General features: G+C 43.5%; 2 protein-coding genes across 4 annotated transcripts in view; one reads left to right on the plus strand and one right to left on the minus strand.

The window, feature by feature from the left end:
• ATP2A2 (ATPase sarcoplasmic/endoplasmic reticulum Ca2+ transporting 2) overlaps positions 1-4,755 on the plus strand; it is a 44,759-nt gene extending 40,004 nt beyond the window's left edge. For both annotated transcript variants that reach the window (XR_009724074.1, XM_061344567.1), the window contains exon 21: positions 3,622-4,755. Coding sequence is in view for 1 of the 2 variants with exons in the window: in XM_061344567.1 (XP_061200551.1) it covers positions 3,622-3,635 (14 nt within the window). In the remaining variant the exon portion in view is untranslated. The remainder of the gene's footprint in view (positions 1-3,621) is intronic.
• Positions 4,756-11,060: 6,305 nt separating this feature from the next.
• On the minus strand, positions 11,061-18,235 carry ANAPC7 (anaphase promoting complex subunit 7). 2 transcript variants are annotated; one of them, XM_061344601.1, is made up of 11 exons: positions 18,056-18,235; positions 16,926-17,112; positions 16,321-16,440; positions 15,917-16,028; positions 15,515-15,668; positions 15,273-15,415; positions 14,896-15,013; positions 14,275-14,471; positions 13,543-13,767; positions 12,957-13,107; positions 11,061-12,111 (listed from the first exon to the last, which is right to left on the minus strand). In XM_061344601.1, exons 1-11 carry the CDS (start codon positions 18,154-18,156, stop codon positions 11,922-11,924), a joined length of 1,698 nt encoding a protein of 565 aa, XP_061200585.1. In that variant the 5' UTR covers positions 18,157-18,235; the 3' UTR covers positions 11,061-11,921. The 2 variants fall into 2 exon arrangements, with proteins under 2 accessions (XP_061200585.1, XP_061200586.1); XM_061344602.1 differs by lacking the exon at positions 18,056-18,235 and having other exon boundaries at positions 17,024-17,112.
• Between the last annotated feature and the right edge of the window lie 206 nt (positions 18,236-18,441).

The raw sequence follows: 18,441 nt of genomic DNA on the forward strand, positions 1-18,441 counted from the left end.
TGTGTATATTCAGTGTCCAAAACACTCTGGTACTTGTGGTCAGGTGCTGGTTTACTCCAAAGCTTTTTCCTGCTCTGCAATAGGGGATGCTGCTCTGAGCTGACTGTACCCTTCTTTACTCTCTGCTGTCTGCAGTGCTCAAAGTGCAGGTACTCCTCTTTGCAAAACCAGCTTATTTCCCATGAGTGGGAACACTTTGGTCATCTGAAAAGACAAAAGAACAGTCTCAGCTTAAGAGAATTTGAGTCTTTGAGAATCAGACTGGGGTCGTTATGTCTTTGTAGAGTGGCAGGTGCTGTGTTATTTTGGGCTGGCTCATCTGCTTGAATAACCACATTCAGACAGCTTTCTGATCCCTCATCGAGGACAATGATAGTTACAAGCTATGTTCCGTCTTTGCCAGCTGGAATCCAGTGAGCACAGATAATTCTCTAGGTTTCAGGCTTTCAAATACAGATACTAACCTCAGAATACATAGGCCCTATCTGAAATCCCACTGCATTGTGTATACTCGCTGTTTATATAGACTTTGACTTAAGTTGATGCTGAAGTGACTCAGAGGAGCTGGACCTGATGGTGTAGTAGGTGTGTTGCCAAACTGTAAGCATTTAAACCCTATTGAAGGCTCTCTTTAGTGTGGAAGAACGTGTCTTTTTGGCACGCTAAGGTTTTGCATACCACAAAACCAATGGCCAGCACCAGCCATTGGCTGTATTGATAATAAATGAGCAGTATGAGACTTGTCCCTGTTTCTTGCAACAGAAAATAGTAGGTCATGTACCTATTTTGATCTCAAGGAATTCTAAATCACAAGTATGTGATTTGTTGGAAAGGAATACTAGCAAGTTAGTTGTGTGTGCTTCCAGTGTTACTGATGAACATTTTCCAGGGCAGACAGGTCACAAAGTCTTTGAACACTGGTTCTGAGTGAACCTCCAGAGCTTTTTAAAGCCATCTTCCTGTCACTGTGAAGGATTCTGCTTGTACAATCATATCCCTGTGTATTATACTGAATAATCCTGCTCTACACCTCCTTTTCCTCTGTCTCTAAGATGCTGAAGAGGAAAATGACTGTTGATGGTAGAATTCAGTCTTCAACTTCTTTATTGGAGCTCTGTGTTGAAGATGAATCTTGCTGTTTGTGTCGTGGATTTCCATGTGGACATCTGACAGCTCGCTCATTTCTCGTGCCTTGGGTGTGCTTCCATTAGGATCTTGTGTGCCTTGGAGTTTGCCTTTGAAAGCTCAGTGATTGGCTGGATGGAGTGGCATTCATCCTACAGGCTCCTGAGGTTATGAGAACAGTCAGGTTTTATAAGGTCCTGATGAGCCCAAGCACTTGTCATCTACCCTGTTTGTCTCTTATTTCTCCCAGTCTTGCTGTCCAAATGTTCCTGTAGAAATGTAGCAATAGGGTTCCTCAAGATCAGCACTTACTTAACTTGGGTTCAGTGGTAGCTGTTGCTCTGCTTTCAATGTTTCTGCTTTCCAAGTGCTGCCACTATGTAGTAACAGCCTTGTGTGGGCTGGACTGGCCAAATGGTAAGACCTACCATGAGCTTCCTCTTAGGCAGTGAAATCAGCATCTGCTGGAAGCTTCCTTGTCTGGCATCTTGGAGCTGTGGGTCTGGTCTTAACCCTTCTCAGCTGAGGAGGCTGAGGGAGGTTCTTGTATGTGCTTCCAGCATGGGGATAGCATGAGGCAGTGCTTCTCAGTTACAGAAACTATAGAAAACCAGTGCAAAGTTAGTAATGCACTGCAAGGAAATGTGTGCATTAAAATGCTAGTTCTTAATGGTGTAGATCCTGTAGATCATTCCTTAGCTGTCAGTCTATTCATCTGGAGAAGCCAGGAAGGGAGTTCTTGTCCATTTAGGACAAACTGACTCGCCAACATCTTGGAGTTGAAGCTCTCACTTAGCTTCGTTGTTTCCTACGCATCTCCTTTCCAACCTCCTCACTGTCTTAGGGTCATCTGGGGATGGAAACAGGCAACTCCTATCTGAACGTGTTAACCCTGTGACTATATCAATGGAAGCCCTTATTGAAGCAGAAATAACTCAGAAGTTACCCAGGCCTTATCTCTTGGCCCATCTTTTAGAAAACAGCTTTATACTTTCTGTTTCCCTTTGCTCTCATCTCACTGAGCTTTTCCATCTCCACTGTCTTTGGGAATCCTCAGTGTCCTCACATATCACTTACTTTCTAGTGTGAGAGGTGTGTAAGGCTAGCATCAATCATGGGATTGATGCTACCTTATGCTAGGAACACCAGGAAGGATACCAGCTTATGCTGGGAAACCAGCAGGTTTTAGTACTAGAGCAGCTCCTCCTGACCTCAGTGTTCTGTAGCCTGGTCCAGAGCAAAGAAGAGGGTCAGGCAGCTGCAGGCAATTTTAGACAGGGGTTTTTATCTTTATAGTGCCTCAGGCCCTCTCTGCTTTCAAATGTGATTTACAGTGCTGTTTGTGAGCTACGCAGCGAGCGGCTCCTTTTTGCTGCTTTCCAAGCAATAAAAATAGTTCATACTTAGTTCCCTAAAGCATTGTTGCAAATAAATAAGGATGGAAGAGGCTGCAGGAAAATATATGTGAGTTTGTCAGAATGCTACCAGGCTTATGTTTGTAGGGAGGCTATTTTAGGGAAGGGCAGTGGAAAGAAAATGAGTTTTTAATGGGATGATAGAATGCAGTACAGCAGTCCTGTCTCTGGTCCAAGAACACAGCTGATGCACAGAATATACCTGCTAAACAGCTTAAAGATGGTTGAATTTGCTGAGATGAAGGGAGGTAAAACTGATCCAAAGCTGTCTGTCTCTTGCACCTGTCTTGTTTACTTTTTTTGCACTTCTAACCATTAACTGTTTCCCTAATCTCTGCTAATTACATCCTTAATTACATTAATATGCATTCCCAAATCTTAGCAGGAGAGCCTAAATTGTGTAGTGTTGCAGCAGGGTTTTGAAGAGCCACCATCAAGTTGTAGGCAGAGTACTCTTCTCTCCAAGACGCAAGGCTAACCGTACGCTGTACTTAGGGGTAAAGTACAGTAGTAGCTTTATTACATTGTACTCTACCCTTTGCCTACACATTAATCCGTGTAGTTTAATGACTTCTTCAAAGCTTTCCTACTGCTTCCCAGAATAAGCTGCATTACTTGGGAAAGGGACATTGTTAGGTCACTTTGGGGCCAAGCTTGGATATAATGCCTTGAACAGAAACCACCCTTTCAAGTTCTTAAGAACTTGAGCTCAAACCTCGTAGTATAGAACTCGAAAGTAAAACTTAACAAGTGAGGCTTGTCTGTTGCCATTGGTCAGGCAGAGAAAGGCAAAAGCTGTCTAAACATGTCTTTATTCTGTTTCACTGAGGTCTTACATAGGAAGCACTGGCTTTGCTGATGCTAAAGGGAGCTCTGCTGCACTCAGCGCTGCTGAGCCATAATCCAGAGGCCTGGGCTTTAAGAACAAAGTAACCTGAGAGTGTCCCTCCAATGCCAGGGCAGCCAGTTATCAAACTTAACATTCTTTCTTCTGTCACTGTTGATCTTAGTCTTGCTTGTATGATGATACTGAGCATTCATCCTTTCATTAACTGATGCCTTTTCTTTCTTTCCTTTTCAGCAATACTGGAGTAATCGCTTCCTAAACAATTTTGCAGAAATGTAAGGTTGTTTTGTTGCGTGCATGTGTTTTTAGCAACACATCTACCAAACCTTCTGCATGTATTGTGTAAAGATTCTTTGCTTTCCCTAAAACAAAACTCATTGTGTTTCTCTGTGGAAGAAATGTGTGGTACCATTAGGACTTCATTATTACAGATGTACAACCGTGCAATATCTAGCAAACCGAATGGGAAACTCTGTCTCCAGAGGAGTTTGGGTTCTGTGCTGCATGGAGAAGAGTTGGGTTATCCTTGAACAAGGAATTGTGGAGCTGTCAGCCAATTTTCCCATATTTCTGTATGTAAAATGTCAGTTTATACAATGTACAATATCAAAATAATGCATGCCTTCGATCGTAGCCAAATCTTTCTCTGTATTGTATCATCCCAACCGTACTACTCTAGAACAGCTTATGTACAATGCTATCCTATTTATAAAATCCATTGGGAAATAACTTACAGATGAATGTTAAACCATAAGCCTCCAGTTCAGAACTTTGGCTTTTTCTTTTTACCATGTGTGCAAATGGACCTCTTTTGCACTGTAATGTAACTTATTTAAATCTAAGGCAGTAAGACAGATGTTGGTGCAATACAAACTGTCGTGATGCATTTATCTAAAACAGCAACAACCGACTTTAACCAGTGACCACACCTGCATGTGCGACCTTTAGGAGCTGTAAATAAGATCAGTTGTCTCTTTCCATGCTGACAGTAAGAAGCATCACACCCGGTTTCATTTGTATCAGGTAAATAAATCTCTTCTACCATACATACTTTGCGTGTTATTTTATGCACTTTGTTTTCTGCAGGTACATTTGTTCATACTTCAGCGCTCTCTTATATTAAGGCCAGGATGACACTCACTATAGCACCAACACCATTGCAATCTTTCCTCCTAGAACTATGCAGATGCCAGCTGCTCTTCCGGCAGTATTGACCTCCTCGCTGGTGTGATTTCCTCTGTCCGGGGGCTTGTGTGTGTGTTTAAGGGACACTGTCAAGTACTTTGATCACTCGATTTTTTTAAACTGCTCCATTGTTTGTAAAATCCCTCTGAGAAACTCAAAATAAACGATTCTTTCCCAACTCCATCTTAACTTCTTTTGTCCTTTTCTATCTTCTAAATTGCCCCAGCACAAAGCAGTTGTTCCATAGGCGAAAGGAAGGTGAACCAAATGTGTTTGCTACAGTGCAAATCATGAGTAACTTACCTGGAGTACTTCTACCCTGCTGCTTCCCAAAACAGAGGCTCTTCTGCCATCTGCTCACAGGGCAGGAGTCTAAGTTTCCAAACGGAGCTTTAGTTTGGAATAAGAGGCAAGGGAGCCTCTCTGAACACACAACTTCAACAATGTGCTTTAAGGTCGATGTAATGCCTCTCAACCAGCAGCAAACAGCGTTATCTAAATGAGGTGCCATGTATGAGACCCTTCAAACACAACAGTGTGACGTTTAAAAATACAAGGGTTGAATTCCATTGTTGAGCTGCCCTAAAGGAAGGTGGAGGATGCATTAGTGCTTGTGCCTGCTTCCTACTATGGTAGTGCTGAGCTCTGCTCTTCACCTCGGGGCTGAGGCTGTCAGAACCGGGTTCAGCACTCAGCTCTTATCTACAACTGCAGCTCTTCCCTATGTTGTATTTATAGCCTGTCATCAGCGCACACCAACAGCACCAGCAAAAGGCCCCCACTAGGCCAACCAAAGGCTGGACCATCCCATTAACACTACACAGGCACCTGAGCTCAATGACTAAAGGTATCACCCTCATCACCTCCACCTTTGCTTTCATTAGGAGGCAAGAAAGGAAAAGCCAAGGCTGCTATGTATGCAGGTGGCAGAGTCAACTTTCCCTACAGAGGCAGGCAAGGAGCACTGCTTTTTACTGCTGGGGAGTGATACCACCAGCAGCTCCCAGCAATCAAGCTGCAGCCAGCTCGCACCTTCCCAACCAAGTCACGCAGCTCCAGTGTACTGTGACAAGGAGCGCCGTGATCCTGTGCTTGTTGCTGTGCTGCATGGACACCCCTGGCAGAAGTCATGACTTGAATGAGGTTTCTCCTGTCACTGCCCTTCACCATGACTTAAGCACAAACTTAAACACGCCTTGGGACTGACCTGCAGTGGGCAAACAAGCTCCCATCACACCTGAACTCATCAAATGTGTTTCCTTTCCTTCCTCGCTGTCTGCAGCCCGGCTGACTCGAGGCTGTGATGCCAACAGCGATTCATGGTGGAGCTATTCAGCTTTCCAGGGATTCCTGCCAAATACTTGTCATCTCACCACACTGCTAACACCAGTTCCAGTCCTCTCTGCAGCAGCGGCTTTGCTGTGGGCACAGCTCACCTCTGCCTCTTAAGTTGTGGGTACCAAATCCTGTAGCTTTATGAAACTCTGAGCCTCTGGTTTATGGGCACTGCCAGCTTCCTGGGACATCCCACTGCAGGGTTTATACCTTCAGGGAACTGACTGCACAAGAATCAAGGCACAGCCACCAACCCATGAGCACACACCTGCCATCAGGTGCTGGAGACTTCAGCCTCAACCAGAGAGCATGGACTCACCATGAGCTGCTTCCCAAACTGCACACTACTCATATCCACAGCATCCAGACCTCTCGCAGAGCAAAGGAACAGGAACAGAAGGAAACTGCTATGGCATCGATTCAATCTCTGCTCTGCCACACAAGGCACACTGCACGTGGCCTGTCAGAAACCAAGGCCAAGTTTCCAAAGCACCCAGAACCGGCTTTAACAAGTCCTCCACCTCCTGGAGCTACGGAACCTCCCCAAGCAGCCCCAGTGACGTTTCTACTCACATCCCAGCATTGTGTCAACCTGATTTTGCAATAAAACAGCAAAAAACTGTATGTGATGTGCCGAAACGGGCCTGAGGAATGAATGTGTGCACTGCACAGCATCAATTCTGAATCAGGACATGCAACTAAACCAGAGACCTAAACCACTGCTGCTGCCAGTGGCTGGTGGGGAAATCAAGAGCTGTCCTGGCAAGACCAGCTCAGCATTTAGCTCTTCCCTACATCAAACCAGGTTCCAGATGCTCCTTAGGGAGATCTCTACCTAACCCAGAAGGCCTTTCATCAGGCAGACGTACATTGAATGACCAGCAGCATCCAGCCTTTCACAAACCAGAGCTGCTGATCCTCTGATCTTAAATCCTAATGGGATTAAGAGCTCCCCTCACCAGCTGCACAACAGGCTTTGAAGTCTTCACCAAGACACTTCCATCTCGGTGAAAGCCTTGCTGGCAGCATCCCACCAAGCTACTCAGTTTCCCTTTACCTGTTGCTACCAGTGCAAAGGCAAACCTCACTGGGGTTAGGAAGGGACCAAGTCCTGCTTGCCACAGGCAGCACCTCCCTGCATGCTGTGGCTGCGTGCCCAGCAGCGTGGTCCCTTACACAAGGAATCCCTGTAGCAAGTTGTAAACGTCTCTACACTATTTACAGCCAGATGATGGATGTGCTTCCTTCAACTCTGTAAAGCCTTGGAATTTGTAACATGGATGATAAATCATAGCATGAAAGGAGATGAAATCTATGTTTCCTAATCGCCCTTTCCAGGCAATAGAGGCAGCAGGAACAAAAGCCGGAATCTAAGCACACACAGGAAGGGTTAAATCCCTTTTGCAAAAACTCAAGTATTTCCAGCGTAACTGGGCAGGAGGTCCTTAAAACATCTCAGAGGCCAAGATTTCCATGAGGGGAGCAAACACTTGACCTCCAGGTTATGGAACTGGCCATGGTCCAGTGTGACATTATCCTCCACAGAGCAGACACCAAAAGGAGCCACCTCCTCCTTTCCTGCCGACTAAAAGCTGTCCTGGAAAGATGAGGAAAGGTGAAGTCTGTCTTCAAACCCCATTCCTCCTCATGTAACAGCCAGCAGCAACACCAGAATCCAGTAGCTACTCAGGGCAGCTAGAACTTAGGCTAATACTGTTCCCTCACTGTAATGCCAAACCTTCCCCATGTTAAATAGGTTCCTGCATTCCAGGCCACCTGCAACTACCAGAGGGATGGAGACAATTCAATCCATACAAACATATCTTGCTTTCACTATGGACCCCGGTAAGAAAAACAGAAACTGAGGGACCCCATCAAGTTTTACAAGGCAAAAAAAGCCCCTTGGTCACAGATTGCAGCTTTTTACTGCCTTCCTGATAGACAAATACGTATCTGAGGAACCATAAGGATGCAGCTTACTCAGACCAGCGTAAGCAAGATGTGTGGCCACAGATGCTGCTCTTGCTCTGCTGATGTCATCATGCTGGGAAACTATTTAGTATTCCAAGAGGATGAAGCCAAGTTACCAGCTTCAACTTGTCCGTAATGCACGTCAAAGAATAACATTATGTATTATAGACTAAACATTAGGGAAAAAGCAGGAACAAAAAAAAAAATCAGGGAATTTTCTAGTAGCCAAATAGTTCAGGGAAGGAGCTGGCATCTGAACGTCCTTTACAATAAAGCACAGGGCAATGCACCACCTCCCCAGCACAGGAATCATAGAATAGTTAGGGTTGGAAAGGACCTTAAGAACATCCAGTTCCAACCCCCTGCCATGGGCAGGGACACCTCACACTAAACCATCTCACCCAAGGCTCTGTCCAACCTGGTCTTGAACACTGCCAGGGATGGAGCATTCACAACCTCCCTGGGCAACCCATTGCAGTGCCTTGCCACCCTAACAGGAAAGAATTTCCTCCTTATATCAGTCCTTTTGTACTGCCACTTCAACCCAAGTTCTTGGATCAACTGCCAATGTAAGTAGTTCACTTCTGTCAATCATTAAAGTCTCCCAGCCTGGATGTTAGATCTGTGTTTCTGTATCTGGTTATGGTATAGTTGTGTACCTTGGAATCACAATGGCAGACACAGCCTTTGAGAGTTTCAGATGGCTGAGATCTAAGTGAGGAGATAAGAAATGCTCCCTGCTTCTACCCTGCATAGATTCGTTTCCACATCACTGAGCTCCTGAAAAGCAAGGAGGGAAAAATCACAGCACAGAGAGAGGCCTAATGAGGAACACAGTTATCAAAAGGAATAAAAAGTCCTAGTTTATCAAACACTTCTCTATCATCAGCAGTAATAGAAAAGGAAAAATCATCTCAATTAGACAGAAAACATTAATCCTGGCCAGCAGTCCTCAGTTCTGTCTGTGAGCTCTGCTTCACCCGAGATGTGGACAGCAGAATTAGAAATAATGACAGTATTTCAGGTGTTAGCAGCACATCACAACGCATGAGCACAGAGCTTGCTACAGGGCCTGCATTATTTAGGTAATTCCATGCCACATCATAAGCACGTGGCTGCTTTGAGGCTCTGGTACACTCAAGTCTTTTAGCCCTCACCCAAATCGATTTGAGGTCTGAAAAAGTTCAGTTCCTTTCCATCACTTCTGTATCTTTCCTATGGCAGAGTAAGAAAGAATTCAAACTTACTAATGTCCCCTGTGATTTAAATCATGGATTTCAAGGAATCACAGGTGCTTTATCCTTATCCAGCCCAAGACCAGCACTTGCTGACAGGCCAACCCCATACATTACAACCCCCATACATTGAGGCTTTCTTGCCTCACCTGTGAATTGCTTCACACTGGGGAGCTTAGATCACGACACAGTCTGAACTCCCCATTTTTGGCTTTATGATCTCTTCTATGGTGCACAGCACATGATTAACAGACAGAATGAGGTCAGCTCCTTATTATGAGCTAATTGTTCTATTCCCTGAACTAGAGCACCAGGAACTGGAGGGTGCAAGATCTCTGCAAAACCCAGAGATCACACTCTAAACTTAGAATGCTAATGAAGGCTCATTAATAGGCAAGAAGAATCCCTCCAGAATTCTGAAGCTAGTGCTAAATGTACCTATATGATGCATCATCCCAATACAGCAGGTACTTACAGAGGTATCATATGCAGGATCCAACTGAACTTTTCACTGCCAGTAAGGAGCCAAGTTGTCAGGAAAGAGGCAAGGACACAGCTCTATTCATAGCTACCTTCAGGTGTCCTTACACATACTGAACTTCTTTGCTAAGCACACTGATGGTTTCTTTAGAGCACACTCATCTTGAGGTACAGCTTCCTGTCTGTTCTAAAAGAAGAAATTATCAGATTGTCTACAAAGATATTACAGAGGGGCTTTAGCAGAACTGTGGTTCCCAATTTCCTGTTCTATGTGAATGCTTCTGAAAATGCCTAAAGCCAGTGGTGCCCACCCGCAACTAATGACCTACTTAAAGGCATCATTAGAATAGAATGGCCCAGCAGGTTGCAAAATACAGACCACGTACCTCATAGATTTCTCTCATCAAAATTAAATATTATAGAATCATATTAGTATGTCCTTTCTTTAGTGCAGTGACATCAAGAACTCCATTCTTTCATCCACAACAGAGGTTTGGGATGCATCTATAAAGCTGATGAAGCTACCCAGGTTCCAGATGCGGGACGCAATCTGATGAGTGCTCAAGTTTGAGGAGAAAACAAAGAGATACATGTGTATTTCTCTTCTGAAAGACAAGCAATGAGCTGGTATCTATTCACTGCAATACAAAGCAAGAGCAAGAACAGATTCTTCACAAGAACCCACCAGAATGCAATTAGAAAAATGTTTACTCTGACTGAAATGCAGCCTTTTGGTGTATTTGCTTAAGGAAAGAGCAGTACCAGCTCCTGCCAAGCCAATCACCAAGGCAGCAGCAGCACACGCTTTCCTCTTCTTCCCATATAGTCTTCAAATAGCCATAATTCCATTTGATATTCTGGAAAGCCTAAAGCCCACAAAATTCCAAGAGAGAACAAATACCCAGCTCTTTTCTTGTTTTAAATGGATAAACTATTAGACTCCTGCTTTATAAGATGTGACACTGAAATACTTCCGAAACAGGCTATAATAGAAGCAATCTGCTTATTCTTTTTGTTGTGCATTTTTCTAACTGATACAATGCACATCACAGAGGGACAGATTTTACCCTTATCTGCATTATACACCTGAAGTAGGGAGAAGGGTGTTTTTCCCCTTTTCCTCCACCTGATACTCAAAACTATTTCTTAGCTTTGTAAAGAGTCCCTGTGCTCCAGCATACCTGTGCTAACAGGATAAATACAAAAGGAATTCAATTGCCAATATAAAGATAAAAATACCTGGTTTAGTAAAAAGTAAGGAAATCAGAACCTTAAGAGAAGTACGAAGTAATCCCTCCTGCCACACATCAAGCCCACAAAACCAAACCAGTTTCTAGGTTACACAAAGCAGCTCACCCTGGAAATGCTGCTGTTGAGAACCTGAGTATGAAGCAACTTTGCTTCAAAAGGTGAGAGAAAACACACGAATTCCAGTATCACCTGGCAGAAACACGAAGTACATAAACATGGAAAAACCAAGACAAGACGTGTATTTGCATAATTTAACATTGCTACAGGAACGCAAGCAAAGAGGGATGAACTCTTTTTACATCACCTTAAACGTCAGTGCTGTACACAGAATGGGAAGTGCTTTTGAGTCACTGCTCTGAAACCTTTTAGTGGCATCCTGAAATAAAACTGCATTTCAAAATGAACATTCATCTTGAGTCTGGAAGTGATTACAGGGTTTAATAAGGACTGAGGAAGCAACTGTGATTCTCCAACACTGGCTCAATGCTGTACACACAGAAATCAGTCAGCTACAAAAGTGTCCTGGAAGTCCAAGTTTCTGAGTGCTCCAAACTCCTCCTGAGCAGCACCTGTAATGCCCTATAAACAGACAAACTAATTCAAACACAGCAAAAAGTGCTGCTTTCAGCTACACCCAAGCAGCTCCTCCAGGCTGCAACAGGAGCATCAGCCCAAATGGAAGCACACAAACAAGAGTAAGACCTTTTCCACAAAGGAGTACAAACCACTGTATTTACAAACAGACCAAGCACAAATAGCCCTGCACAGAATTCAGATGCTGTTTTCGTCAGGCTTATGACACGCTTCAGATTCTAATGCTTTGGGTTTTAGCAGGCATCTTTTGAAATGAAAGTTGCAAATAACCTCCAATTCAGTCAGTCCCTTACTCTTAATAAATACGAAGCATCAAGAATCTTCATGGTATTGAGATGCATAGAACTGTTAAATGGTTCCAGAGTCTTGTAAGAAAAGAACTTAACTCCTTTGTTACCGCAAAAAAATATCGTTCCTGTTCTTCAAGGAGGAACGGCCCTGGTGGTGTGTTCAAGTGCCAAGACAAGCAGAGGGATGAGGCCATCACTGCATGCCAAACCACTGCTCTTGATCTGCCCACTGTGCTGCTTCACTGTCACTGCCTTCCAAGTCCCCCTCTTCTCCACTTCCCTCCATATCATCCACATCTTCTTCCTGGGTTGCATCTGTTGGACTTTCCTCTTTTTCCATTTTCTGCATTCCTTCCAGTGACTTTTGATCATTTGGATCCAAACTGAGGACAGTAAGAAAAAGAAAGAACTGTCCTAAATCTTCTATTTTCCTCTTTAGTTATGACCTTATTAACAAACCTCATCTTCTTGTCTGCACTTCCTGTTTAACATCATCATAAAGTCTATTTTAGTAGATGATGCAGCTTCATCTCCACCTGACTGTAACACTGAGTGTTAAATCTTTATATAAACCAGTTTTGATCCCCAAGAACGTGCTTATCTAAACATCACACTCCTCCAGAAAACTCTGTCAACTCTTCCACATAATACTAATTATAAAGTAACATAAAAGCAGGAAAGATTTAAATTGCTATAAGTAACTATGTGCAAGTGAAAAGCAGCTGACCCATTTAAGCTATGTAAGTTTGTAGTGGACATAATAGGCTATATTTAAAGCAAATATAACTTGATGAAATCAAAACATAGCAACAGTTAATATGGCAACACCATCAAATAACATTTTGGTTATGCTTAATTGAATCACATTACTTAAATTTACTTAATAGCTCATTTTTTTATATAGTGCTTTCTAGTCTAAGGGAGTGGATCTTGAGGTGCCTGACTATATAATAATTCATAGCCATAAATGCTTTAATCCTTTGGTTGGTTGAGGAACTGCATGTCTAATGGCATATTCAACATTAATACAGTGCCTAAAGTTTGCACATCTCAGTTCAAAGCTTTATGACCAACTAAGTCATGAATGGGATGTCGTTCATATGGTTTTAAGGTAGAATGATCTAAAGGTACCTCTGATGCAGATCCTAATCTATTAGTGGCTCAAGTTTTTACTTAGTGAAGTAAATTGGTTCTTATAAATATACTGCACTCTCAGTCTCTGCTTTACCTTAGGGCAATACTGTACTGGTCCATTGCTTCCTGGTACTCATTGACAGCTACAAGAAAGTCTCCCAGTATTCGGTGCAGAACACAGTCACTCTGATTAGCCAGTGCATTCCTCAGCAAAGCAATTCCATCTTCGTACTTCTGTTCTCTACCTGTTTATATGGAAAACTACAGCTTTAATTAATAGTTTACATACAACTATAAAAAGTCAGAGCATACAGAGTCATCACAGGACTATTTCCTCCTTCAGAACTGTATGGGGGGACAGCAACAATATACTTCTTGCAAGATTAACTCTAAACAATGACTTTTTGTTGCAATAATGGCTACATTCACTATCAGAGACACTTTGGAATGAGAACATTTTGTTTGTAATTGTTTTAAGTGCTGGTGTAATATTAGCTGCTAGATGCAATTAATTCCTGTGATTTTTCCTTCAGGATAGAACTGATAAATCCCTGGGCTGTAACATCACTTCACATCACTTCATTGATGTGATTCTTCACATCAATAAAGCTGCAAAACACTCTTCCACGTAAAGCAGCATGCTTTAAGTAAATTGACATAGAAAAACCAAAGGAACTTACTAAGAAGTTCTGCTTTCTTTACCACAGCTTTAATGTAATCGGGTCTTTGTGTCAGCGCTTTGTCCAGTAACGTCTTGGCTTTCTCCTGTGTGACTGGGTCCTCGAGACAGACTGTTGCCAACAGAGTGAGCGTCTGTGCATTTGCTCCCAGGGTTTTATACACATTATTTGCCATAACCATGGCTTCACGAATACTGTTGGACGCCAGGTAACATTCAATGAGACCTGATGAGATAAAACATTTCAGGTTTTGAGTTCACACTACAGACACTCACCCCTCCTCAATTATTTGCACTTAGTAGCACTCAAGACTTCAAACACCTGACACTTCAATAAGCAAATACAAACTGCAGTGGAGAAAGCAACTCTGCATTTTAACATATTCATTCTACACATAATTGGCTTTATGACTTTCCTTACAGATAGGTACTAAAAAAAGCCTAAATACACCTAATCTTTTTCTCCAGTTCCCATATCTCCAGTACGAAGATATGAATATTTCAGCTGGGCTCTTCAGAACTATTTACTTGAAGCTGCTGTAAATGACAAAATGAAGCTCCCAGTGGAACTAACCATACAGTTAACATCATCATTCCCAAAGTGATCTGCTCAGAACACCCAAGTCTGTTTATATCCAGATTAAACAAAGAGAAGAACTGTCTATTCTCTTGTCTAACCATCAGCATGACACCAAACCAATAGCGAACATGTGAGTAGCTTCACTTCACTCACCTTCATAGCAATCCAGCCTGCAAGGTGCAAGACGTATTGCTTCACGGAAGTGTATAATTGCTTCCTGGACTCGGCCCATGTTCCTAAGAGCAGCTCCTTTCAGCAGGAGAGCTTGAACACTGTTGCTATTCAGCTGGATAGCTTTGGCTCCTAAGTATAAGGCACGAGAGTATCGTTTACTGTAGAAACTATGACACCTATGGAAAGACAAGAGGGGTTGTAAACATGTACTGGCTGTGGTGCCTGTGTACATTCATAGAGGTTTAAAAGAAGAAAAACAAAGGCAATTACAGGCAACTATTGAACTTCCTGCATTTGAAGGTAAGAATACATGTTCAGGGGAAAAAACCCAAACTTTAGGAGCTTAGAAAAAAAGCAGTATGAATATTAACTGTTACAGCTATTTAATATATCATTATTAGTGCACAGATGTGTTAACTCTAATAAGTTTAAGCATACAGAAAACAACCAAAATAGGTATTTATGGATAGTTAAGTTAGCCCCAAAACAGGATATGAAAGCACCTGCTGAACAAAAAACCCTGAATCCACTGTATCAACTGCAATCCACTGCCTGCAGCAAATCAAGAGCTGAGATAAGAAAGGCAACAAAAGAACTTACCCCGATACCACCCAGGGTTCTGCATGCTGATCAGATATATTGAAGAGACGGCAGCCTAAGTTCTCCACGTCCTCTAATCGACCTTCACGTGCCAATAAGTAACCATACACATCCATTCCTAAAGAGAAACGTTTCAAGATCCATCAGCAAGAAATGGAAAGTTCATTCACACCAAGAAGAAACAAAACCAAACGCATGAACACCTACTTTAAACTGTACCTCTACCAGTAATGGTTCCAGATACACACCTTCTGAACTGAAAGGCAGATACAAGCAGATACAACATTCCCCTGCGTGTTTGATTCCATGTAGCTGCTCCTCTAATGTTACTCATCAGATCACTACATTATGTACACGTTCTTTTAGGATTTACTCACCTTTTATTAGGTAAGGATCCAGCATTTGTGCTTGTTCAAATTTTAGAATAGAGTTTTTATTATCTCCAGCTCTGAAATACAGGTCTGCCAAGCTCCCCAGTAAGTCCACATTATCCCTCAGCAATGACTTCTTCTCTAAAGAGCTTAACAGAAAGAAATGCTGTTGTTAATGCCATTTTAACTACAATTATATATAAATATTCATACATTATTTGACTGCATCGTGCTCTTTGAACTCTTACCAAATGGTATTTATTGCTCTTGTGTTGTCTCCAGTATGCACAAAAGCATACGCTTTGATCCACACGGAAAGCCAATCCAAGTTAGGAATACTCTGAATCACGTTGATCGTCATAGAGGCCACTTCAGCACCTTTCACCGACAGTGAGAGCAAGCCTGTGCAGGAGCATATATACATCAATTTCAGCCATTATAAGGTGCTTTTAATACAAATTAATTGTCTGCAGACCAGAAGCCCCATCCCTTGACAAACATAAACAAGCAGCTTAACACTGATTTTATAACATGCATGATGTAGGCATTATGTATTACATGCAACTGCAAGACAAGTTACCTAGTCCCAAGCATAATTCAAATTATAATAGCATTTAATACTGAAATCCCAGCAGTGTGCAGACACCTACCTAGTATGGCATCGAGTGCTAAAGGGCACTGCCTCAGTACTTCCTTGTAGCTCGTAACAGATGAGCGTTCCTGACCTGCTTTCTTGTACAGATTTGCCAACATCATATTGATCTACAAACAAGAGAAATATTGGTAGAGTCAAGTATGAGAAAGGAGAAATCCTCACAACTTTGTCTGCAAGCATACCTTCCTCCCCCCTCTTCTGGGCAAAAGATGAGATTACCTGCTCTTCTTCTTCTTATCCTATAAGTTATCATATAGTACATAATTGAAGTAAGTGCTTCTTTCTGAGCCCAAAGATAAACTTTACATTATTTTGTATTTGCACAGTACACCTTGACATCTCAACATCTTTTTCAAGATATGCTGAGCAAGGACTTGTGACCAGTCTGCCAGAACTAACCTTTGGGGTCCTCTGTCTGGAAGGAATTCCATCAAGAATAGCAATGGCATCTTTATCTTGCTTCAGCATTGTATAACATTCAGCCATTTTGTATTTCACTTCAATTTCTGATGGTAAACACTGAAATAAAAGGGAAAGACTGAAGTACCCTGTTGCTTTAGTCAGGTAAAAGATCTGAACACAGCTTCTTCACTAAATGCTCGCACTGTGTTGCACAAATCTAGTGCAAGAAAGCGACTGATGCCAGTATGAGCCTACTGCTGGCTCAAACTGCTCCTGTCTTACAATGAAAAACATGAACCACACATACAGAAACCATCTCATGTTTGAGACCATATTAAATTTTGCATTAGAAAACACCATGATAGTGGTTTTGGAACAAGTTAGCTTTAAATGTCACATTTATTTGATGTAAATCCACAATCTAAGGTATTTATGAGACCTGTAGATGTAGTGCTTAGGGACATGGTTTAGTGGTAGACTTGGCAGTGTCAGGTTCACGGTTGGATTTGATGATCTTGAGGGTCTTTTCCAACCAAAATGATTCTATGATTACTGAGTCAGACACATTCATTTAGGCAGCACACTGGTTAGTTTTGAAGTACCTGGCTCTGGGGAGTCGTTGCAGCATTCCCAGTTGAAGGTCTTACTTTTGAAGTTTTGCTTAATGCTTTTTTCTGCTGCAAGGCCATCGTATACTTACTCACAGCATTCCTATACTCCTTATCATGGAAGAGAGAGTCGGCATGATACACAAGGAGCTGGTATTTCTGAGATGGTGAAAACAGCTCCCTACAAGACAAGCAAACAGAAAGGCTGAGATCAGCTGCTGCATAAGAACCAGAGCAGTTGTAGTTTTGGCTTCAACTTCCACCTCTTGCTGCTTCTTTACTACACCGGAAAGACCCCTGAGTATCTCCTCATAAAGGGATTATCTCACCAATTTACTTTATCTCTATACAAACAGAGGCAATAGCCACCCCTGACACCTCATCAGCAACAACAGCTTATGTTTAGCTGCTTGGCCACTGCTTTCCCTAAGGGAGCAGCCCGAATCCTCCCCATAACAAACCACATTAAAACACATTTGGTTTGAATGGACTCAAAACTAAAAGCAACCCCGCTCCTCCTACTGCTCTCCTCATCCTAATCCCGATGTTCCCACATTTTACACATCCCCTTTAGAACTCTCCCCGTATGTTTGCAGAAGAGTTAGGGTTTCAGAATGGGATTTGGGCTTCAATTAGGGCCTCAAACCCCATTCAAAACGGAAAATTGCACCTTATGGGAAGGTCCTGAAAAATAATGGGGATTAATTGAGTCAAGGGAATTGCTGTGACCACTGGAAAGAGAAAACTGCCGCGTTAATAGGATATTCATGCTGTAACATGCACCCTGAAGGGTACAGGCCGCGCTGCTCCTCCTAAACCCCGGGAAAGGCCGGGAGAGCAATAACCCGGCACCAGAAGCAGCTCTAACATCAAACCCACGTCCATCCCCGGCAGTGCTCAAGGCCAGGTTGGACACAGGGGCTTGGAGCAAGCTGCTCCAGTGGAAGGTGTCCCTGCCCGTGGCAAGGGTTGGGGCTGGATGAGTTTTAAGGTCCCTTCAACCCAACCCAGTCTATGGCTCCATGACTCCCTGCCTGTGAGACCCCAGCTCGGTCCCGCCTGGCCGCTCCTTCAGCACCACCGGCCCCACCAGCCCACCCCCGCCCCGCGGGAGGACCACTCACGGGTTATTGCCGCTCATGGTGAGCAGAAGGCCGCTGAGGAGCCGCACGTTGGAGTGGAGCCCGGCGGACGCCATCTCCCGTACGTGCTCCACCACGCTCATGCTGACCGCACACACGGGACTGGGCCCGCCACCGCCGACACTCCAAAATGGCGCCAACGAGGGGGCCTCGCCCACCACCGCCGGCAGGTGCCCGCTACGCTGCCGGACGCGCTGCCTGACAGGCGCACAGCAGGCAGCCCCGGGCGGCCTTGCGCATGCGCAGTGGTGAGGCGGGAAAAGGGGCGTGAGGGGAGCGCGTACAGAGCGGGAAGAGCGGCTGTCCGGTATCGTTCTATGGCGCCTGCGTGTGGCCCTTTTTCCTCTTACAGTGTTGTCTGCGGCAGG

This window comes from Neopsephotus bourkii, unplaced genomic scaffold (assembly GCF_033783945.1).
Source record: "Neopsephotus bourkii isolate Nb327-2 ecotype Australia unplaced genomic scaffold, CSIRO-AGI_Nbou_v1 NB_230, whole genome shotgun sequence".
Lineage (NCBI taxonomy): Eukaryota > Metazoa > Chordata > Aves > Psittaciformes > Psittacidae > Neopsephotus > Neopsephotus bourkii.